Source organism: Carettochelys insculpta, chromosome 9 (assembly GCF_033958435.1).
Source record: "Carettochelys insculpta isolate YL-2023 chromosome 9, ASM3395843v1, whole genome shotgun sequence".
NCBI lineage: Eukaryota > Metazoa > Chordata > Testudines > Carettochelyidae > Carettochelys > Carettochelys insculpta.
Window position 1 is genome coordinate 16,767,725 of NC_134145.1, and position 23,774 is coordinate 16,791,498.

A 23,774-nucleotide genomic window follows, 5' to 3' on the forward strand; every position below is an offset into this window, starting at 1 on the left:
CTATGGTGGCAAGGTCAAGAGGGAGGGTCCAGATGAAGAAGGATCCTAAAAGTCCTCAACGGCAGAACAGGCAGAAGATAGCAAGTGTAATGCTGCAATGGCTATGAAGGTGGATGAAGGCTGCAGCGGACAGGAGACCCCAAGTTATCATGAATCCCATGCCATTGGACCTGAGACTAATATCTGTCAAGAACTGTGTGGTGGCTGCAGTGCAACAGTGCCCCCCCATTAAAAGAACTCATGCACGGGTGTCTTCCTCTGCATACTACACTCCTACATTTAAGCCCTACGGTGATCACTGAATGGCGGTGGAAGCAGAATTGTGAAATCTGGAAGCTTTTAGTCATGGACCAGCAAGTAGGAAGTGAATGTACATATCAGTCATTCCATTTTGAGGACTGAGGTGGTAGAACAGTCAGCTGCTGCATCCACAATTGAGCAGCCCAAATTAGCATGTGCTCTGCTCACCCCACATAGAAAGGGGGCTAGAAAAAGTGCCCTTAATATAGTCCACCTCGACACCCCTCAACTGTATGGGTTCACCTGTATGCAGTCAAAATCAAACAGTAAACTTTCGAACATGGAATATTTAGACTCCAGTGGACAACTCAGACAGTGAACAACCTGAAAGATGCATTGCAGCTCATGGGCAATCACTGCCATTATTCAACATTGATATAGCTGCCCCTGCAGAAATGCATAGACCAGAAGAACAGATGAGAGAAGGTGGAGGGTACACATTTTTCTGGAAAGGAACTCCAAAGATATTTATAGAGTAGGATTTGCCATCAAAAACGAACTGACAAAGATCCTAACTGAAGTCCCTGTTGACATCAATGAGTGTCTCATGACTGTCCGCTTGAAGCTTGTCAAAACCAGCAGGCTTATGCACCAACTCTAGACGCTGAAGATGACATGATGGAGAAGTTCGACACCCAACTGGACACAGTCCTGAAAGACATCCCCAAAGACAACAAGATTATTCTCTTGGGGGGTTTTCAAGAACAGGGCTAGAAGAGACATTTACCTCTGGCAGACTACCAATGCAGAAGACAGATTAGGCAACAGCAATGCCAATGGAGTGCTCCTCTTTACGAAATGTACAGAACACAAGCATGTCATCACGAACAAACTCTTCTGCTAGAAAAACAAATTTAAGACTTCATGACAATATCCTCAATTGAAGGACTGGCACCTCATAGCCTATGTTGTCATCCAGGCTCGGGATTGGTGCAATGTCCTTCTCACGCGTGCCGTGACTCGTGCTGATGATTGCAGGATTGACTCACAAATAGGATGACATGAGGATGTCCTACTTGTTATCAAGTGACCGCCAAGAATGGCACTGAAATCAATGAAGTGAGGCATGGCAGTCAAGCTTAAGGTACGTGTACACAACAGGGAAGGTTGACTCTGCCGCAATCCATCTTCTAGAGTTCAGTTTAGTGCACCTAGTGGGGACATGCTAAATCAAATTTACAGAGCACCACTGTTGACTGTATCAGAGAGGTAGCCGTGTTAGTCTGTAGCTTTGAGAACAACAAGAATTCCTGTGGCACCTTGTGGACTAACAGACATGTTGGAGCATAAGCTTTAGTGGGCAAAGACCCGCTTCATCAGATGCATCGGGTCTTTGCCCATGAAAGCTTATGCTCCAACATGTCTGTTAGTCCACAAGGTGCCACAGGACTTCTTGTTGTTCTCACTGTCAACTGTGATACTCTTGCTCCCTACCCCCTGTGAGGAGTGAAGGAAGTTAGCCTCTCTTAGTGGAGACCACATGGAAGCCTGAATTAAGGTATGTTGACTTCAGCTACTTAACTGAAGGGTATGCATCTCCTAGAATGGACCTTGGGAGGTCATCTAGTCCAGTCCCCTGCCCTCTTGGCAGGATCAAGCACCATCCCTGGCATCTATTTGTCCCAATCCCTAAATGGCATCCTAAAGGATTGAACTCACAATCCTGGGTTTAGCAGGCCAATGCTCAAACCAACTGTTGAGCTATGACTACCCTGCAGGACTTTTCAGAAATAACTTATTTTAACATCCTAACATCTAAATTAGTTATTTCTGAAAAGAGCGTTCACAGCGCAACAGCATTTTGAAATTGAGTGGTCATGTTAGAGAGCCCAATTTCAAAATAAGAGCACTGATAGGGTGCCTCCCTGGAAGCCACTTAAGACATAATTACCTCTGCTTAGTACATACACAGTCAATTTTGAAATGGAAAGAGGGAGGGATCAGCAGAATTCCTTCCTTTTGGGGGAGTTACTATATCAAGTTAAATGCCCTGGTGTTCCAGAATAGCAAGCTTTGCAGTTGTAACAGCCTACAGGCAGGCTCAAACCTAGGACTTCTGGAGCTTAGGGCACGCACCTCTACAGCTTGAGCTAAAAGCTAAGTGGCTTGAGCTGAGGCTGTAGAGGACACTTATTCTTCCTCAGTGAAGTGGTCTAGGTACCACTAGGTGGGACAGTTATCCACACCTAGGTGTGTGGGTTACACAGTGTGGACAGAAAGGCTTTAATTGTTGTTGTGTTTTGCTTTTTTCCTGAGAAAAGGGGGGGGGAGTAGGCAAGCCCTTAGTGCAGCTGAAATTGCATACCCTTAATTCAGCCTTCCTCTGAGGCGCAGACCTGCCCTGAAACGTCTGTGTTTGAGGCTAGGTGGCCAACAGAACATTTGTGCATGTGTGTCTTACGGAGGAGAGGAGGGTTAAACCCTTACCCAGGCAATGAGAGAGCCTAGTTAAAGGCCGCTTAGGGGTAGCGCCAGCCCTGAAGTGTTTACAAGCTAGAGATGAAAAGGGCCCATTTCTTCCACTCCCAGCCCCTCCATTCCCCGTCAGCCCCTTTGCTGGCGAATAATTTTGTGCTTTTTCTCGACCTTTCCCTTCATGTCTCCCTCCCCCGCTGAGAGCCCCGGCGCTGCGGGGATATGCGGACGCCCCCCCACACCGGCCGCGGCGCTGGCCCGGCGGGTTCCTGCGCTGCAGGTGACGGCGAGGTGCGGTCAAATTCCAGCCACTCGCTTCCGCCCAGGTGAGAGCACGGCGCAGTCGCAGCGCGCGGCCCGGGAGCAGCCAGACCTGTGCGCGGAGCAGGTAGGACTCGGGGGCAGGGGCTGGGACCCCGCTGCGTTGGTTCCTGCTCCCGGGGGTGGGCGCGCGCGCACGGGCAGGCGGCGCGGGGCCGTCAGGAACTTCCTGGAAGTTGGAGTTTCACCGATCCCCGCCCTGCCCCGAGAGCGGCCCAGAGCTGGTGCAGGACTGGCTTTGGCTCTGAGCTACGGCCTAGTCACTTTTCGCAGTGCCACGGTCAACACGACGAACAAGCCGTCCTGTAGCACGAGAGAGACTCGCCAAATAATTTATTAGGGGTTGAGCTTTCCTGGGGCAGAACTGGCAGAGATGCCGGATCCCGCTGGACAGTGCAGAGAATTTTCTGAACGTCCCTGGAATTCTTCAAAGGGAAAGAGATGATTTTACACAGCCCTCTGGCAGGATAATGTGTTACCCTACCCAACCCAGGAGCCCACACACCTGATGGGGAAAGAATTATGGCCTTAAAAACAAGGCGTTCATCAGGTTGTTACTGAAAGACAAACAAGATACTCGGTGATATACAAAACATAAAAACATGGACAGTTCCTGCTACCAATTTATGGCTGTGATTCACAGGAGAAGAGACATATTTTCCCCCACCAAGATTCCTGTCTCAATGTAAAGTCCTAGTGGATCAAGGCACAGGTAGCTGTTACCTTGACTTTAAGGTAAAAATTATTATGCCTTGTCTCCACTGAGAGAGATGTCTTGGTGGGGAAAAAAAAATCTCTTATTTGCACTGGAGATGAAGCCTACATCTGGAGATGCATAGGAATTATTTTTTCAGAGGCGCTGATCACCAACAAGTCCAACTGAATCTATGAGACCTAGGGGTGCTCAGCAGCTATGAAGAATTATTTGGAAAGAGAATATATGGAAAATTGGAAAGGTGCGGATGGTGGCTTTACTTTTCCTCCCAAGTGAATCAGACTAATTTTTGTGGAGCACACCTACGCCACGAAAGCTCATCACTTAATAAATTATTTGGTTAGTCTTTAAAGTGCTACGGGACTGCTTGCTTGTTTTGTTAATCTGTATTCTAACACAGCTACCTATTTGTTATGAGCAACACAGCATTTCTGATACTCCCAGCCTGGGAGAGTGCAAATTCAAGGCCCATTTGAATAGCAGTCCCACTCTTCCCAAAGGGGTTTGGCCAGCTGGGTCTAGTTTCAACCCCCTATTTCTGCCCAGGCCTGCTTGAATTGGAATTGGGGAGCTGCTCACCTCCTGTTCTGGAAATCATCAGTGGTCTCTATAATAGGCTTAGTGTGACTTCATGGGGGCAGAAGTCCTATGTGAAGGCATGTGCCACCCCTAGATTTCTTCCTTCCATTTAACACAGAGGTCTTCAACTGTGGCGTGGGACGTGGAGGAATGCTTGGGAGCAAACTGTGATGCCAGGGAGCTGTGTGGTTGTGCGTGGAGATAGGGGTGCCAACTTTGTACTACAGTATTCAGCAACCAGACTTGAGGCATTCAGTCAATAGGGCTGATTAGACACTGTCAGATCCCCTTTTTTTGCCCAGCATTTCTGGTTAAGGACAACAAAAATCACAGACATCTGTCCACCCTCTCCTAGCCCTGCCTTGTGGAACTGGCCTGAGCGGCTCACCCTCCTGAGTGTTCCTCCATGCTCGTGCTTTCTGTCCCAGAAATCTCTGTACCGTATGGCAGGTGTAGACACAACCTGTGTACATCCCACATGTTAACTCTGGTTTGGGGAGCAATACCTTCCCTTTTCTCCCCAATCTCTGTCCGCACTGCATGTGAGTAGATAGAGCTTCTGGGATGTCAAGATTTCTTTGTTTTTACATCTGTGGAATATTAATTTGATGCACTTGGAAGGAAAAGTAAAACCACTATCTGCACCTTTCCAATTTTCCATGCATTCTCTTTTTCACATTGATTTCTCATAGATGCTGAGCACCATTAGGACTCCTGGATTCAGTTGGAGTTGTTGCTGATCAGTGCTTCTGAAAAGTAAGTCCCATGCATCTTCAGATGTAGGCTTCATCTCCAGTGCAAATGAGAGAGGTCTTTTTTTCACCAAGACATCTCTCTCAGTGGAGACAAGACATGGTAATTTTTAACCTAACATCAAGGTAACAGCTGCTTGTGCCTTGACTCCACTAGGACTTTACATTGAGACAGGTATCTTAGTGGGGGGAAAAATGTCTCCTCTGCTGTGAATCACAGCCATAAACTGGTAGCAGGAACTGTCAATATTTTTATGTTTTGTATATCACTGAGTATGCTGTTTGTCTTTCCAAAATAACCTGATGAAAGCCTTGTTTTTAAGGCCATAATTCTTTCCTGATTAGGTGTTTTGGTTCCTGGGTTGGGTAGGCAACACATTATCCTGTCAGAGGGCTGTGTAAAATAGTCTCTTTCCCTTTGAAGAATTCTAGGGATGTTCAGAAAATTCTGTGCATTGTGTGGCAGGACACTGTATCTTTGCATGTGACTTTTTTGTGACACTTAGTTACTGGCTAAGGCCTTAGTGTGGCTGCAGTCATACAGGCGTAAAAGTGATTTTTCTGGTATAACTTAGTTCACTGGCCAAACTGACCTAAGCTGTGCTGTCAAAAGAGCTTTTTGTTTAGGTAGGCTGTGTCCACGCTAAGAGGATTTGCACATATCACTGTACTGGTAAACTGTTGTAACTTTGACTGGCATATGTGTTTGGATAGATTGTATCTAACACACTTGGGATGTTACTGCAATTTAAACTAGAGACTTTGCTGTGGGCTGCTTGCATTCTTCTCTGAAACGTTTGCCCGTGGTTTTCAGATGATACTGTCCTACTTTGTTTCCAACTGCTGTTTACTGAAAAATACTGAATACTTTCCCAATAGTACACTACTACTTGAGCAATTTCTGTAGCTGCCATAAACATGTTCAATTGTGAATCAAAGTGGATGTGACAGTGAGATAACTTAAAACCTGGAAAGGTTTGAGAACCCATGAATTTACACTGTTTGCTTGTATATAAATCAAGCATTTTGTATCAAAGACATGCCATTGTGTGTCCCTGTGAAAAGCTGCCCAAATTTGGCCAAGTTATAAACCTTTGAAAAACCATACAAGCCCTGGAACCGAAGTGAGGAGCCTGCCTCTCCTTTACTCTCAATGGCACCCTGCTGGGCCCAGACAGCATCAATTAAAATTTCCTAATTAAAATGCAGGGGAGACCAGAGCTGGATTGCCAGGGATAAGGCCACGGCCAGATTAACACACATGCAACGCTGGTCAGTTTCCCCACTCCCCTGAGTGGTGGGCAGTTAGGTGCCAGCTCCCCACCATCCTGAGTATCGAGGATGCGAGTGACGTATGAATAAATTTGAATATTTGATTAGGTCAAGTCAATCACACCAGAGCAATGGACTGGACTAAAACTGAGTCCTTACCAATGCTCCCAGGATTTTACCCCGCGACCCTGCTCACCGTCTACGGTGGGTCTAATCACAATGGGGTTTCAGGGTGTGTGAACTGCGCTGCTGCGGTGTGTTTACCCAAGGAAGAAAATACAAACAAGATGTCAGGTTCAAATAGGGAGATAGGGTTTATTTTATAACTCAAAAGTATGAATTTTGGTAAGCTAAGTTGCACAAAATATGTAAGCCCTTGTTTTTGTGGAATAGGCACAGGATTTGAATACTATGGCTTGTAGCCTTAAACAATAGGTAACTGCTGTAACAGCACTGCTATCTAATCCCTCAGCTACTTACTGTGCTTCCGGGACGGACCGTGCAGCCTTCGATGCGTGCTGTAAAATGGAAAGATTAACTTCAGAGCTGAGTTATATTTATTTATTTATTCCTGGATCTTCCTGAGGTTCACCAGGTCGCTCAACCCTTGGCCGACTACCGCGGGGAGCAGATCTTATAAGAATAAGAATTTGCCTGCACTAAGCTAGGTCAATTCTCTAGTTAAATGGGTTGCCCTGCTGGCCAAGCAGGGGAGAGCCCAGTATATGCGGGGTTTCCTACTGAGAGGTTTTCCCCTTAGTTAAGTGGAGGGGTTTTCCTAGTTAAAGGTTATCCCCTCAAAAAATGGTACTGCCTATTTCGACCACCTTGTTATGGTAGCCCTTTATTGCAGACCTTCATTACCCTTAAAGGGTTACTAAGCATACCAGGGTTTTCCCTTTATTGGGTTATCCCTGACCGCTCTACCCTCCTAAATAGGGGGGAGCTTATAGCTCTGGATTATAGTAACAACGCAGTTTACCTAACTACCCTCCTGTGTGCATGCAATAGTTTTAAGTTAAACCAATAGCATTGGCCTCCTGTGCCTTTACAGAAGGACAAGGAATACAAAATATAAGGCGCTGATCATGGACTTGGGGAAGTCCTAATCCACCCTCTATTACAAAGCTATATGAAAACATTAACTGCTTACCCAATTATTTAACCCTAAACCCAGACCATGAATACCTCCTTATTCCTGCTCTGTGATCCAGGCGCTGGGCCTGTAGTTCTCTTCGAGCTAGGAAGTTATGACCCTCACGGCGCGCTTGTACGGCAGCCGCGTCAGGTCAGATAGTAAAGGAGGGAGAAAAAGAGAGCCAGGAGGAAAAACCGGCTTGGTTAACAAAAACCTCCTGTGTTTTTAGGAACGACCGTGATATTTCAGACACCGGCCTGAGCTAGGGTCGGTGACTGGAAGGGCAGGGTCGCTGCTGCGGTTTCCCCGTGCAGGGCACCGTTGTTTGGGCGGTGCGGTCTGCCGGGCAAACCCTCCGGATAAAAGAACCGGAGCCTTACTAGTGATTTAGCTCTATGGAGACTGGAGCTCTTCTGGTCTTCAGGCTGGAGCTCTTCTGTTCTTCGACGGCCCACGGCAGCTAGAGAGCGATGACTGACACGCAGGTCAGCTTCAGCTCTTCTGCCAGCGATGTTCAGCTACAGGCTCAGTCCAGCTCTTAGCTCAGTCCTTCTGTAGTCTTCTTTCTTCTTCTGCTCCCCTCCAAGGTCTGGTCCAGAATGCCCCAAGCAGGGCTGCTCTCCTGAATATATGCAGCCTGGGTGGACCTGTTTGACAACCTCTGCCTGCTAGGTCCTCCTTAGGGCCACAATGTATCAAAGGGCATTTGACTATTACATATGTATGAGGATCCTAAAGTAACCAATCAGTTTGAAACTTTTCAAACTATAACTTCATACATATTCATAGCTCGCCGAATATTAATTACAACTGTCATTTTCTAACTGTCATTCCGGTGGCCATTTTGGATTTCTAAAACTCCATTTTAACAGTGAATATGGTTTTTTAATTTATCTAATTTTGATGTGGTTTGTGAGGGAAATATGTCACCACTGCTGGTAAAGCAGGTTATAAGTTTAAAATGCTTAGCTTAAGAGCTATTTGGTCAGGATGCAGGGCAACCATACAGACACCACAGCTCATGGACAGGGACATATAAATCACCTCAGAAGAGGATTTTTCTACACTGAGTTGCATTAAACAGAGATACGTGCACTCAAGTTGCATATATCTTGATGTTCTACTATATCCATATCTTTTCCTTGTCTCCCCCTCCCTCCCCGGATTCCAATACCGTGGAGTTTTGGATAATCGGGTTTGGAGTGTCAGGAAGATTGTGTGCCTTGTAAGTTGGTAAACTCTTTTGGTGGCCCTCTGCATGACAGGCCCTATATAAATGGCAGATGACAATGTGCACATAAGGGCTTGATGATATCACAAAACATATTGAAAATGCTAATATGTATTATGACAGTACTGCCTGGATACCTCAAGCATAACTTCTGTCCCATTGCATTAGGCACTCTACATAACCAAGGTAAGAAGCTCTTTGGGGGGGATGTCTATTTAAATAACTAAGACAGACAAAGAACAAAAGGGGAAACAGAGGTGAAATACTTTGCTCAAGTTCACCCATAAGGTTTGTGGTGGTGTACTTAAAAGTGCTGCATGGCATCTTTTCAGGGGGAAAGGGAATAATGCCACATTTATTGGTAATACATGTATAGCAATCAACACTATCATATCATGGGCTGCAGCGACCATGAGATCGTAGATTTCAGGATCTGGACGAAAGGAAGAAGGGTGAGCAGTAACATACAGACCCTTGATTTCAGAAGAGCAGACTTTGACTCCCTAAGATACTGGATGAGCAGGATCCCTTGAGAAACGAAGATGAAGGGGAAAAGAGTTGAAGAGAACTGGAAGTATTTTAAAGAAGTCTTACTGAAGGCACAGGAACAAACAATCCCGCTGCGTAGTAAGAAATGCAAACATGGTACGCAACCAGCTTGGCTTAACAGGGAAATCCTTAGTCAGCTTAAATTCAAAAAGGATGCATACAAGAAATGGAAACGAGGACAGTTGACTAAGGAGGAGTATAAACATACGGCTGGAGAATGCCGGGCAGTGATCAGGAAAGCGAAAGCACAATTGGAACTGCAGCTGGCAAGGGATGTGAAGAGTAACAAGAAGGGTTTCTACAGGCATGTGAACAATAAATGGGTTATCAGAGAAGGTGTGGGGCCATTACTGGATGAGGGAGGTAACCTAGTGACATGATGCAGGAAAAGCTGAAGTACTCAATGCTTTTTTTGCTTCAGTCTTTACAGACAAAGTCAACCTCCCAATGATGGTCCTAGATGATGCAGTACAGGAAGGTGGAGGGCAGCCATCTGTGGGGAAGGAACAAGTTCTGAGCTATCTAGAAAAAAGATGTGCACAAGTCCATGGGTCTGGATTTAATGCATCCCAGGGTACTGAGGGAATTGGCAGAGGTCATTGCTGAACCTTTGGCCATTATCCTTGAAAACTCTTGGAAATCGGGGGAGATATCGGATGACTGGAAGAAGGCAAACGTAGTGCCCATCTTTAAAAAAGGAAAGGAGGACAATCCAGGGAACTATAGACCCGTCAGCCTTCCCTCAATCTCTGGGAAAATAATGGAGGGAATCCTCAAGGAATCCATTTTGAAGCACTTGGAAGAGGGGAAAGTGATCAAAAGTAGCCAGCATGGATTCACCAGGGGCAAGTCCTGCCTCACCAATCTGATCAGCTTCTATGATGACGTAACAAGCTCTGTGGACATGAGGAAGTCAGTGGATGTGATATACCTTGACTTCAGCAAGACTTTTGATACGGTCTCCCACAACATTCTTGTCCATAAGTTAAGGAAATATGGATTGGATCCTTAGACTATAAGATGGATAGAAAGCTGGCTTGATGGTCGGGCCCAACAGGTAGTGGTCAGTGGCTCAATATCTGGATGGCGGTCTGTTTCAAGCGGAGTGCCACAAGGCTCCGTTCTGGGGCCGGTGTTATTCAACATCTTTATTAATGACCTGGATGAGGGACTGGGTTGCACCCTCAGCAAGTTTGCAGATGACACAAAACTAGGGGGAGAGGTAGATACGTTGGAGCGTAGACAGAGAATCCAGAGGGACCTGGATAAATTGGAGGACTGGGCCAAAAGAAATCTGATGCGGTTCAATAAGGAGAAGTGTAGAGTCCTGCACCTGGAGCAGAAGAATCCCAAACATTGTTACAGGCTGGGGACTGACTGGCTCAGCAGCAGTATGATGGAAAGGGACCTAGGGGTTATGGTGGATGAAAGGCTGGATATGAGTAAACGGTGTGCCCTTGTAGCCAAGAAAGCTAACGGCATACTAGGGTGCATTAGGAGGAGCATTTTGAGCAGATCTAGGGAAGTAGTTATTCCTCTTTATTCGGCACTGGTGAGGCCACATCTGGAATATTGTGTCCAGTTTTGGGCCCCACAGTATAAAAAGGATGTGGATTTGCTAGAGTAGGTTCAGCGAAGGGCAACAAAAATGATTAAGGGTCTGGAGCACAAGACCTATGAGGATAGGCTGAGGGATTTGGGCTTGTTTAGTTTACAGAAGAGAAGACTTAGAGGTGATTTAATAGCAGCCTTCAACTTCCTGAAAGGGAGCTCTAAAGAGGAGGGTGAGAAATTGTTCTCAGTGGTGTCTGATGGCAGAACAAGGAGTAATGGTCAGAAGTTGAAGAGGGAAAGGTGTAGGTTAGATATTAGGGAAAACTTCTTCACCAGGTGGGTGGTGAAGCATTGGAATGCATTGCCTAGAAAGGTGGTGGATTCTCCATCCCTTGAGGTTTTTAAGTCCTGGCTGGACAAGGTCCTGGCTGGGATGACTTAGTAGGGGCTGATCCTGCTTGAAGCAGGGGGCTGGACTAGATGACCTCCTGAGCTCCCTTCCAGCCCTATGATGCTGTGATTCTGTGATATTCATATGATTTATTACACTCATGTTTATTGGGCTTCTGCCAATCTGGATCGATGTGCCAATGCTGAGAAGACAAAACCCTGGGTCCTTCTGCAAGATGCCTTAGATTTGTGATGTTCTCCCTCTCATGCAGGTTGACATCAGTTAACCATCTGCATAGCCTGTGAGAGCCATCATATGCATATGCATTTAGACATCTGTGCCACCTTCTTCTGCGTGGTGTCTTATTCACGTTTAAAGAGGGTGGTGCTTCCAAAAGCAGGCACTTGCTGGAGACTCCCAAGGTGTCCATATGTCCAGCCTTCTTTCAATGAGCCCACTTCACAGGTCCCATTGTTTTTCTCCTTAGTCTTGGATCTGGTTTTCCTGTCCCTTTTCCAACCCTTGCAAGCACCTGGAAATGCTTTGTCTTCTACACTTTACCCATTCATGCCTCATTTACTCAACAGGGCAATCAATAAAGCAAACCAACAAAAAAAAAAAGGGTGAGGGGTACAAAGACATTTTCTTTACCTTACTTATTTCTAGGAACTATTCTACAAGATACAAGATTTCTATGTAAAAAGATGTGATAGAAAGTTCCTGTGTTCTATATGAAAAGATACAAAAATTCTAAATAAAAGGACTTGATACATTATCAAAAACTCCAATGGAAAAATGGTTAACACAGAGTTGTAGCTACAGTAGTGCAGAGCTAGGAATAGAACTTGGAGTATGTCTACACTTATTGGAAGATTTGACTCCTTTGGGGTCAATCTTACAGGGTTTGTTTTAGTGGAACAGCGTGCTATGTCAAACCATCAGGGCTGTACTGTTGGCCCTGGCATTCCTCATTCTTGTGAGGAGTGAAGGAGGTCGCCGGGAGAGTTTCTCCGGTCACTCTCGCTCTGTGTGGATAGCCACAAAAATCGATCTTTGATATGTTGATTCCATCTATGCAATTATCATAGCTAGAATTTCATATCTTAGATAGTGATGCTTTCCCTGCCCCCACCCAGTCTAGTGTAGACCTGGCCTCAGGTTTCCTGACTTCCAACCCAATGCTTCATTGGCTAGATCGATTTTGGGCCCTGTTCTCTGATCTGCAATGTATTTTGTCCAGGTGGAGCATCAGTGATTTTTTTTCTGGAGGGGAATTGCACAAATATAAGGTTCCACCCATATACAATTATTAAAAAATAAGTTTTGAGTTGCTTCTGTCTCTTAAGCTATGTCTACACTAGAGTGATTTGTTGACAGTTACGAAGGGTCCTGTGGCACCTTATAGACTAACAGAAAAGTTTTGAGCATGAGCTTTTGTGAGCACAGACTCACTTCATCAGATGCTTGTTGACAGTTGTTTTGTTGGACGATATCTTACAACAGAAACTTCTGTTAACAGATCATGGCCAGACTGCCAGGCGTATCGAATGAGTGATCCACTCTGTTGCCAGAGAGCAGCGGGACTGCCTGAGTGCTTTCTTGACAAAATGGCCGGCCAGAAGCACTGCAGTCAGGGCTGCCCGACATCCCAGAAGCCCTGTCTGTTAACAGAAGGCCCCTCTAACATCCGGACCAGCTTTCTGTCATCAGAATCTGCCAAAAGAGGCTTTCTGCCTCATGGGGGAGTGGCACAATGCTGTTGACAAAAGTGCCCCATTCTGTTGATTTACTGTCAATGGAACACATTGGGAATGTGGATGCTCTGTGGGTTCTTTTGGCAAAACGCTAGTTTTATTGACAAAACTCTCTTGTGTAGATGTAGGCTCTGTGTTAAGCAATATGCTGGAAGGTATCTTGGTTCATTGGTTGAGGTTTTGTTTTGTTTTTTTTTTTAAATTTCATCTAGGTTCTTCTGCCTGATTTTGGAGAGACCAGTTCACCATGCCTGAAAATCCTGCAGCAGGTAGATATTTTTTTAACATGATTATCTTTGTTGAGTAGTGAGAGAATTATGAGCCTGATTTCTAATCTGTACTATTTTGGGGTGTATCAGATCAGCAGCAGGTGCTGCAAATCCTTGATCGTCTGCAAATGAAGCTGCGGGAGAGAGGGGAGACTTCTCAGAATGAAAAATTGACTGTTTTATGTAGCACACTCAGAAGCCCTTTGTTTAATCAGATACTGACCCTTCAACAGTCCATCAAACAACTGAAGGAGCAAGTAAGTTGAAAGTTACACCTTTTGGCTGTTTTATTGGCTGTATTTATTTAAGAATTTTAAAATGTGGTATATAGGTAAGCATCCCTGGAGATGCTGCTGTTTGACTTTATGAACTGTGATGGGGAAGATTGAATGTTTTAACTTTTTTCCTGCCATGGTGGTATCTAACCAGACTGTTCCCGTAGCTGTAGGATCTGAATGCCTGCAACACACTTACCTTTACACCCAGCTCAGGTCACAGAGTTAGGTGAGGCAGGAATATGAACTTAAAATCAGGAATTAATTCATCTTACCCTACATGCCATTGATATCTGTAGGAGTAGGACTACATGGCAAAGTTATTTTGAAATAGCAGCTGCCATTTCAAAATAACTTTGAATATCTACACAACGCAACTGCTATTTTAAAATAATCTTCAAATAACGGGTATCTTATTTCAAAATTGGTAAAACTCATTGTACGAGGAATTGCACCTATTTTGAAATACATATTTCAGAATAGGGGCTGTGTCCAATGGCTCTATTTCAAAATAGGCTCTATTGTATGTAGATGCTCTATTTCAAAATAGCTGAGTGCTATTTCAAAATGCATTTTGTGTGTAAGTGTGCTATTTTGAAATAAGCTATTCTGGAAAATCTCTTCCAGAATAGCTTATTTTGAAATAACTCTGCTGTGTAGCCGTAGCCCAGGTGTCCTGTCATTACAGATGTGGCTGTAGAAGACAATTTTACATTTTAAATGCAAATACAGTTAGTAGCAAATGCCTAAAGAATCAATACCTAGAATATTTAGAATCAGTATTCAACAAGTTGATTTTGCTGTTACCTTTTAAACACACTCCTGTGTAAGAGAACTCGTTCTCCTGGTTGGCATGTCAACATTTGTCATTCCCAGTGAAATGCTTCCGCATTATTTAATTAACTGGTGTTGCTATTAATTGAATTCCAGTTCCTAGCAATTACACTGATGGAGAGACTACAGCTGTGTTAGTCTGTATTCTACCAAAACAAAAAACTTTCATGGGACAGACCCACTTCTGATCATAGCCTTACCAGTACAGAGTCAATATATAGAGCACAGAGATCCAAAAATTGTTAACAATTTTTCTGATTTGTCAACTTTGATTATCAAGGTTGGCAAATCAGAAGAGCAGAGGGATGATGGGGAGTGGGGAAGCTTAAGAGTTAGATAAGACATCAAAGTATGTAGAAGATTCCTTGTAATGGGTCAGATAATTGCTGTCCCTGTTCAAACCATGTGTCCATTTGTCAAATTTGAATATGAATATTAGGTCTGAGCATTCCCTCTGTAGACGGTTGTTAAATTCCCTTTTCAGTAGAACACAAACTTTCAGATCTTTAACAGAATGGTCCACTCCATTAATGTGCTGGCTGACAGGTTTGTGTACACTCATCCCTCGTTTAACGAGTACTCGCTAAAACAAGGGACACTCATGCTTACAATTGTTCACTATGCGAGTGACCTTCCCCACTTATATGAGCCAGCTGTGGGGTCCCTGGCTGGGTGCGGGCTGATCCGCAGCAGCGTGGCTGGAGCAGAGCCAGTCATGGGGGCAAGGTCTGACTCGCAGCCCCACGGCTGGCTCAGCTCCAGCTCCAGGGTCCCTGGTGGGGGCGGGGAGACCCTCAGGCCCTACTCCCAACACTCCCCTGTGGCAACACCCAGCGCACCCCCGCCTGCCCGCCCAGTCCCAACATTCCCCCAGCCCACAGCTTCCCACACAACCTCTGCCAGCCTGCTCCCAACACCCACCCCATCCTGTTCTGACCCCCACCCCAATCCTCCAGGTACCTCTGCTGCAGCCAGGAGGAACAAGCCCCCACCTCCTCCACCTGAGCTGCCTGCAGGTTTTAACCCTCCCTCCCGCTCATGGCTCCAAACTGCCCCCAGCCTTTAACCCACTTCCAACCCCATGTTTACTTACCTTTGAAAAGCAGCTGCACCTGCTGCCACTCCAACCAGTTGGAACCAATCAGAGACTTTTACACGTATTTTATTAGGAATTTAGTATCCCTTTTATGAGTTTTCACATACGAGCAAAAAGTTAGGAGCCAATTGTGCTCATACATCGAGGGATAAGTGTATTTGGAGTCTTTTGATGTCTGTTCTACGTCCACTCATTCTTTGTCGAAGAGTGTTTGCAGTCTGTCCTATATACATGGTGTGTGGGCATTGTTGGCACATGATGGCATATATGATGTTACTTGAGGAACGGGAGAATGTGCCCATGATTCTGTAATTAATTCCCACCGTCCCTCTGCTCTTCTGATTTACCAGCCTTGATAACAATTGTCTTGATTTGTCAACCTTGATTAACAATTTTTGGACCTCTGTGCTTTGTATATTGAGTCTGTTCTGGTATGGCTATGATCTGAAGAAGTGGGTCTGTCCCACAAAAGCTCATCACCTAATAAATTATTTTGTTAGTCTTTTAAAGTGCTACATGACTGCTTTTTTGTTTTAGCAATTACAGTGTTTGCAATCTCTTGCTCATAGACCAGGCCCAGCCTGGGGCATGTAGTAAATCTCACTCGTAAACTGGAGAAAGCACAAGTGGCTCTTCTGCTGTTTGTTCTGCTTTCCTGCGCACTTGAGCAGTAACACATAGCTGAAATAACTGAGTAGAGGATGGATCATGAGATCTGGGATAAAATTTTCAGGAATGCCTAGGAGTCTTAGCATACATTTTTGTAACTTTCAGTGAGACTTGTCTCAGTTCTACATGGCTACAACTACACAGCAGTCGCTATTTTGGGATACAAAGATATCCCGAAATAGCAATGCCATGGCTCTTCATAGCACCTGAAATAGCGTTGCCATTTGGTTCTGGTACCTCTTGTTGAGAACTGGTGGAGCATCCACATTACTGTCAACAGAATGCACTTGTAAATTGACAATGTGGCACTTCTGTTGGCAGCATTCTCCGTTTCCCCAGGAGGCAGAATGCCTTTCTCGACAGACTCTCTTGACGGAAAGGCACTGTAGGTGCTCCGGGGAGCCCTTTGTTAACAGACAGGGCTTCCAAGACACTGGGCAGCCCTGCCTGTTGTGCTTCCAGTGGGTCGTTCTGTCAAGGGTGTGGCCAGACAGTCTGGCTGCTCTCTATCAACAGAGCGGATCAACAAACTGAGCTGCTTTTGTGTGTGGCCGCAATCTGTCGACAGAAGTTTTTTCAAAATATATCTTCCAACAATAGCTTCTGTTGACAGATCACTGTAGAGTAGACGTGGCCATACTGAGTGATAAGCCAGTATAGCTTATCTGGCACAATTTTGCTGGAATGAGCTATGTCCAAACTAGCTGATAGCTGTAGTGGTGAAGTCATCCAAGTGGAGACCTGGCCTTACATACCTAATTCTCTTTTGAACATGGGACTTAGGTTCTTACATGATCAAGGTGCATTTGAAAATTTAACCCACAGTCTGAAGGGTGTTTCAACATTCTTTCCTTTTACATGTGTTTAAATCCTGGAGAGAAGAAGGAAAAATGGGAGAGTAGGAAAAGACAAAAAAGGGATATAATAAATTTAAGGGAAGGAAATAGAAAATTCTTTTTTTCCTTTTAAAAACAGCTGTAACATGGAAGGGCTGTTTTTTGTAGTTTTTCTTTTTTGATATCAAAGGAACTGTGTCTGCAATCTCTTTCTTTTACTTTTCCTCCTGTTTCTGTCTTAGGGCAAATTAGATGTGGCCCCTTAGCATGTGTCAGTGCTTTCACAGAATCAGTGATATTGTTTAGGCCAGTGTTTCTTAAGCTGTGTTCTGCAGAACACTGGTATTCCGTGTCATGAATGTCTGGCACTTTTTTTAATATCATACACTGATGGTACATATTTTCTGTTGTTAAAAACAGGTGCAGGGTTACTTTGTTGCTATGATACCTGATTAAATTACTTCCTTTTGTTTTTGCTCTGTGTGGCGGGGCGGGGGTGGTTAAGAAAATTTTCATAGGTGTTCTGCATAAAAAAATATTGTTTGATGTTCCAGGGTCTCAAAAAGTTTAAGAAACACTGGTTTACGTAATCCTGATGTGTATATACTAAGTATTAATGTTGTTGTGATTTAAAATGATGGTAAGTTGTTTATACGGCTGCTTTGCCATAAAATCTTATACCTGCAAATCTGTTTTTATATTGTATTTTTACTCTTAAAGGAAGGTATTTATGTAAATTATATCTGCTTGCTTTTAACAGCTCAATTACATGCCTTCAGACCGTTCGGTGGAGTTTGATTTTACTAAGAGAGGCTTACTGGTATTTGATGCTGACAGATCCATTGCTAATGGGAACTTGTATATGACATATAATTCTTCTGGATCCAGAGTAGCTCCTCTCACGCCAAAACTAGGAGTTGATGAATTCAACATGATGATCCAAAGGATGGCAAAGGTAAACTCCAGTGTGTTATACTTATTTTCCACAAACATCAGTTTTTTGCATACACTGAGTAGCAATAGATGTTGAGACATAACTTTCTGTACTATATTTGGGGGTGGGGGGGAGTGTCTTGTAACATAATAAGAGTAGAATTGATAGGGATCCCTGTCCTTCCCCAATGGAAAAAGCTTGAGGAGAATTGAATATATTGCACTTTTTTTTTTTTTTTTCACTTTTTAAAAATATATTTAAATCAGTACCCCAAAACAGAAATATTTCAGTTGTCAAAAATCATGATTATTATACCTACTGATGAAATTTCATGGGAAATAGATGTTTTCTGAAAAAAATTCAGTTTTGAGTTTTACTTGTTGAATAGGAGACATGTAAGCAGTGGAAATGACTAAAATGTTTTTAATATAACCTTTATTTAATTTTAATGCAACTTGATTTTTAAAACCTAGTCAGGCAGGTACTAATTACATGACCATAAGTGTAACAGCAACGAAAGGTCCTGTGGCACCTTATAGACTAACAGAAAAGTTTTGAGCATGAGCTTTCGTGAGCAAAGACTCGCTTCATCAGATCCAGCATCTGATGAAGCGAGTCTTTGCTCACGAAAGCTCATGCTCAAAACTTTTCTGTTAGTCTATAAAGTGCCACAGGATCCTTCGTTGCCGTTACAGATCCCGACTAACATGGCTACCCCTCTGATACATGACCATAAGTGGTGTAACAACTGAGTGGATATCACTGCATATATACAGAGCCATCATTGTACAGGGATTCACCCATATGTTATTTAGAACTGTGCAATATTTTCATCAGTTGGGTTAATTGGTTAGTCATTCCTTTCCTTTCTATATTATATTTCTGCTGCTAAATACAGCTACATTCAGGTGGTTGTTGTTTGAAGCACAACTTTTCTCATTGGTGTGCCACGATAGCTGAATTTTTTACTGCTTGAATTAAAGACAACATTATTTTAAATAAAACAGATGTGATTAAAGTATTTTTTCGGAGTATTTTATAACTGTAAATAAATCAGAAGCTGTGTACTAGAACTCCAAAACGGAGCAGTTGTGGGGTGGGGAAAAAAGCCTGGTACCTCTGAAGTGTGAAATTACAAGAGGAGGGGAAAATGTATATATTTAAAAATGATGGCTTTTGAACACAGAGCTAAAACTATCCCTGTTTAAAGCACAAAGCAGCCAAAACACCAAGTTATTTCAGTATGCAATATCCCCAGAAATTTAAAAGTATTTTGTTTATACTTTTTGTCCCATTTGAAATTCATTTCCTAATTTAAAAGCAAAAGCAGTGCTTATATTTTGAGAGTTCAGAATCTTGAGCTGCCTGTATATACTGCATTCTGTTATATGAAAAATAATAAATGGGAGAATTTTCTAAAAATGTGTGTGCAGAGATCTGCATTCTTTTAGAAGGGGAAGAATAATTATCCTTGTACTCAAATTTTAAACAAGATCATTCTACTTTATTAAAAATTAACAATTTTTTTTCTTAGGGCAGGCAAATAGAATATATAGATATAGAAAAACCATCTGTTGGAGGACTTGGTTTTAGTGTGATTGCTCTTAAAAATCAAACTGTGGGAGAAGCTGGTATCTTTGTCAAAGAAATCCAGCCAGGAAGCATAGCTGCCAGGTAAAAATATTCATACTCTTCTTTTGTTAACCTTTATTTTTCAAAATCCCTCTTCAGAATTCTGGCAAAATTGTGGTGATGGTGGTGGTGGTGATGATGATTTTACAGGTTTGTAAAAATACTTGTAAGAAAAACACTAAGTTTCTAAAAATGACTAATAATTTTGGATAGTAACAGAGAGAGAGCTGTGCTAGTCTATATACTATCAAAACAAAAAAGCAGTCCAGTAGCACTTTAAAGACTAACAAAATAATTTATTAGGTGATGAGCTTTCGCGGGACAGACCCACTTCTTCAGATCATAGCCATAGCAGAACTCAATATTTAAGGCACAGAGAACCAAAAAATAGTAATCAAGGTTGACATTATAGGAGCTCTTATGCATACTTGGCTTTATCTAATTCTTGACCTCTCCCCCCCGCAACTCACTTCTGCCCCTCTACTCTCTGATTTGCTCACCTTGATATTATTTTTCTGATTTGTCAATCTTGATTACTATTTTTGGTTCTCTGTGCCTTAAATATTGAGTCTGTTCTGGTATGGCTATGGTCTGAAGAAGTGAGTCTGTCCCATGAAAGCTCATCACCTAATAAATTATTTTGTTAGTCTTGAAAGTGCCACTGGACTGCTTTTTTGTTTTTAATAATTTTGGGTATCCATTGTTACACAGGTTGAACCTCTCTTTTTCTGGCACCCTTGGGACCTGAGCTGAGCTGAATAAGAGAATTTTCCCAACCAAGGAATGTAGTCTTCCCACAGCTGGCTCCTCACTGACTGGAGGTCCGGGCAGCCAGGTCCCAGCTTCTCGCTGCTCCTGGGTCCTAGCAGCCACTGTCCTCTGTGGCTCTCTGCCACCCATAGATCCCAGCAGCTTCTAGCTGTTCACACCTGCTGGCCCTGGCTCCAGCAGGCACAGGCTTCTGGGATCTGCAGGTGGTGGGGAGCCCAGGCCGGCAGCTGAGAGCAGGTGCAGGCTGCCAGGGCCTGTGAGCTGCTGGTTGAAGGATGTTGCCAAGTAAGAGAGCCTGTAGTTGTAGACATATTTTCTCAGCATATTAGAGACACTAGGTGGGCAAGGTTATGTATCTTTTATTGGACCAACTTCTGTTGGTGAGAAAGGCAAGCTTTTGAGCTTATGCAGACCATTGTTCCAATCTGTGGCAATGCCAAGGTTGCAAGCTTCTCTCAACAAAACTTCTGTTAACGGAATTTTTGTTGACAGCATGTGTCCAGACTGCAGATCTCTTGGAAGACATGTGCCAGTCAGGAGCATGTTATCAAGATCCCTGTACACCTCATTCCACAAAGAAGAAGAGATATCTCAACAGAGGCTTTTTTTTTTTTTCCTAACAGTTGGCCCCGTGTGGATGGGCCAAATGTCAGAAAAGCCTCTCCTGACGGAACTGTTGGCAAAAGATGCGCAAATTGTGCAATGCATTTGCATATCTTTTGCTGACAGCTCTCATTAATCTAGACATAGCCTGAGTGTGACACAACTACAGAGAGCAAAAATCACACTCTTGATCATTATGTTGATTGCTGTAGGGGAATATATGGTTCTGAAATCCTTCACAAATCTCTCTTCTCCCACAATCTCTCCATCACTTAAAGGAAAGCTATATGGTCCCTGGCTCCAATGAAACAGTAGATGAAGAGGTGCCATTCCAGTGATCAACCAAGATGACTCTAACAGAGCGTTGTCAGTTAGCCTTGTTATCCCCTGCTATAAAGAACTCAAAGAAGATCCCATACTGCAATTTTCCCAGGAATGAAAGGATATAATATAATTCTTGCCTGAAAAACCTGATGTGATACTCTTTAACCTCATCCGCTCAGGGACTTTCTACATCAGTGGTGGGCAACCTGCAGCCCCCTGTCAGGGTAAGCCCCTAGTGGGCTGTAAGACAGCTTATGTTGAGTGTCTGCGGGCAGGGTGTCTCATGGCTCCCAGTGGCTGCAGTTCACTGTTTCCAGTCAGTGGGAGCCACAGGAAGCAGTGGGCCACAGAGACTTGCTGGCCGCTGCTTTCCACAGCTCCCATTGGACAGGAAGATGATGGTTTCCTTTCTATAAGACCTCATCTTGGAGAACTGAGAATCCCTACGCAAAATTACCTTCCCTTGTGCCCTCCTCTTCCCACCCAAAAAACAAAGAGGAAGGTTTGGGGTGGATATGTTGCTTGGTGCTCTCCGTATAGGCTAGAGCCACATTACCACAGAAGATCGACCTGCTCAGGGTTGATCTTCGAGGGTCTTGTTTTGTGCATGCACAAAATGGTGCTTTCCAGGGTCAAAGTCAGCCTCGGATCTCCTCACAAGTGGCAAGGATTAAGGTAGGTCAATGGGAGAAACACTCCCATCAATCTTCCTCCATGCAGACAGATGTTGAAGTCAACCACGGATAAGTCAATTTTAGCTAAAATTGTGTATTGGTGGTCAACTTCTGTGTCTAATGTAGACATGGCCTTAAGAAAAACATACTAAGCTGTTTTAAAAGTGGGGAAAAAGGCGACATCATTTGGATGTCAAACTGGGGAATAGTATGCTTAGGGTTTCCTGATGACATGAGTGCATCATAAGATGTAAAATGCCCTTTAGGGCAAAATTTAGGAAATTTATTTACCAATGATCCTCCATGTTGTTAGTAGAATTTTAAAATCAAATCCAAACAAAATGCTTTCCATTTTCTTTTTTGAGATGTCAGCTTTAGGAGATGATATAAGTAAATATTGGTTCACATGAAGTTCCGAATATTATTTCTATCACAATAAGCAAGTGGTCTAAGGCACCTGGAAGAATAAGTTTATACATATTTTACGAAAAGGATTAAAATTTTCTAGTCACAGGTGTAAATTCATCAGTAATGGTATGACTCCACATCTTAGGCTAGCAGTAAATTGTGCCTTCTGTTTCCAGAAGAAGGCAGATTCACTCCTTTTTATGTTTCTTCACCAGTTAAGGAAGTTCAGTTTTTTGTATGTTTGTTACAATGGAGAACCCCCTAAATGTATATCTTTGTAATCCTTAGGTTGAATGAAAGAGCTATGCCATGCTGTCACTACTTGGCGATAATGTCAGATAGTGCTAAAAGGAATGAAAAATGTTAAACCCCATCTGCCCCTTTGTATGACTACAAGAATTGAATATCTCTGGTATAAAATGCAACCAAGAATGAGCTAGAATTTCATTTTAATGGGAACACTGAAAAACCCAGCAAGCTTATGTAAGGTAGTAGCATTGCAAGAAAAATCAATTTGGCTGGATTATTAAATAGAATGTGGAAGGCACATAACTTGCATGCTAGTGGAGACGTAATTAACAATTTGAATATAAATCCTTAATATTGCATTACTGTGTAATCTCAGTGTTCCTTGTTAGTTTACAAAATCCTGTTATGGGGTTAACTCTCTTTTAATCTTTTATCAAGGGATCAGAGATTAAAGGAAAATGACCACATTCTGGCCATTAACTGCACCCCGTTGGATCAGAACATTTCCCATCAGCAGGCTATTGCTTTGCTCCAACAGTCCACAGGATCTTTACATCTGGTTGTTGCCAGGGAGTCAGTCCAAAGAAACAACAGCACCTCTGCTGTTCTAAGTGGCACAAATCCACCTGAGACTGTGAGTTATGATACTATCAAAAATCAGATTTTGGGGGATATTAGTGCATTTTAAACATATGGAGGGGTGTGTTTTTATTTTTACTATTTTGTTTTACAGTGGCTAAGTGTGTTTGTTTTAATTATGTGTAAATACAGGTATTTCATTTTAACATTTTCATGTTCTAAAATAATGCTTCTCTTGCAAAGCTGAAGGAATTTGTGGTAAAGTAGATACTTTTTTTTGTGTGTGGGATGTGGAAGTGAAGCTTTAGGTTGACCTATTCTCAGTAGCGGAGCCTACTTAGGGAAGAGCACTTTGCAAATTCACCCAATGCAAACTATTTTACCCTGGGCTATTGGACTCACTGATTATGACTTAAAACTGAGTAGGCAGTGTTCAGTTTCAGCAATTTCAATGGATAAGAATGATGATGATCTACTCAAACCTTAACTCTCCAAAGCTGCAATACCTCACTTAAATAAAGTGATTCAGATGCATATGTGCATCACTTTGAATAAAACATCTTGATGGCCTGATTTGTTTTCTAGTTTTTCATACCGACTTTCATACGTTGCTAGTCTCCACTGGTAGTGAACCCCCTAATTTTCTTGAG

At 43.3% G+C, this 23,774-nt stretch overlaps 1 protein-coding gene across 6 annotated transcripts in view; it reads left to right on the forward strand.

The window, feature by feature from the left end:
- The first annotated feature begins 2,925 nt into the window (after positions 1-2,925).
- The window catches only part of PATJ (PATJ crumbs cell polarity complex component), a 202,846-nt gene continuing 181,997 nt past the window's right edge, over positions 2,926-23,774 (forward strand). Inside the window, exons 1-7 of one of the 6 annotated variants that reach the window (XM_075002220.1) lie at positions 2,926-3,103; positions 5,023-5,086; positions 13,184-13,240; positions 13,331-13,497; positions 17,711-17,905; positions 19,419-19,558; positions 22,984-23,179. In XM_075002220.1, coding sequence (XP_074858321.1) covers positions 13,219-13,240; positions 13,331-13,497; positions 17,711-17,905; positions 19,419-19,558; positions 22,984-23,179 — 720 coding nt within the window. In that variant the 5' untranslated portion in view covers positions 2,926-3,103; positions 5,023-5,086; positions 13,184-13,218. The remainder of the gene's footprint in view (positions 3,104-5,022; positions 5,087-13,183; positions 13,241-13,330; positions 13,498-17,710; positions 17,906-19,418; positions 19,559-22,983; positions 23,180-23,774) is intronic. The other 5 variants (XM_075002217.1, XM_075002218.1, XM_075002215.1 and 2 more) reach the window with 5 other exon arrangements.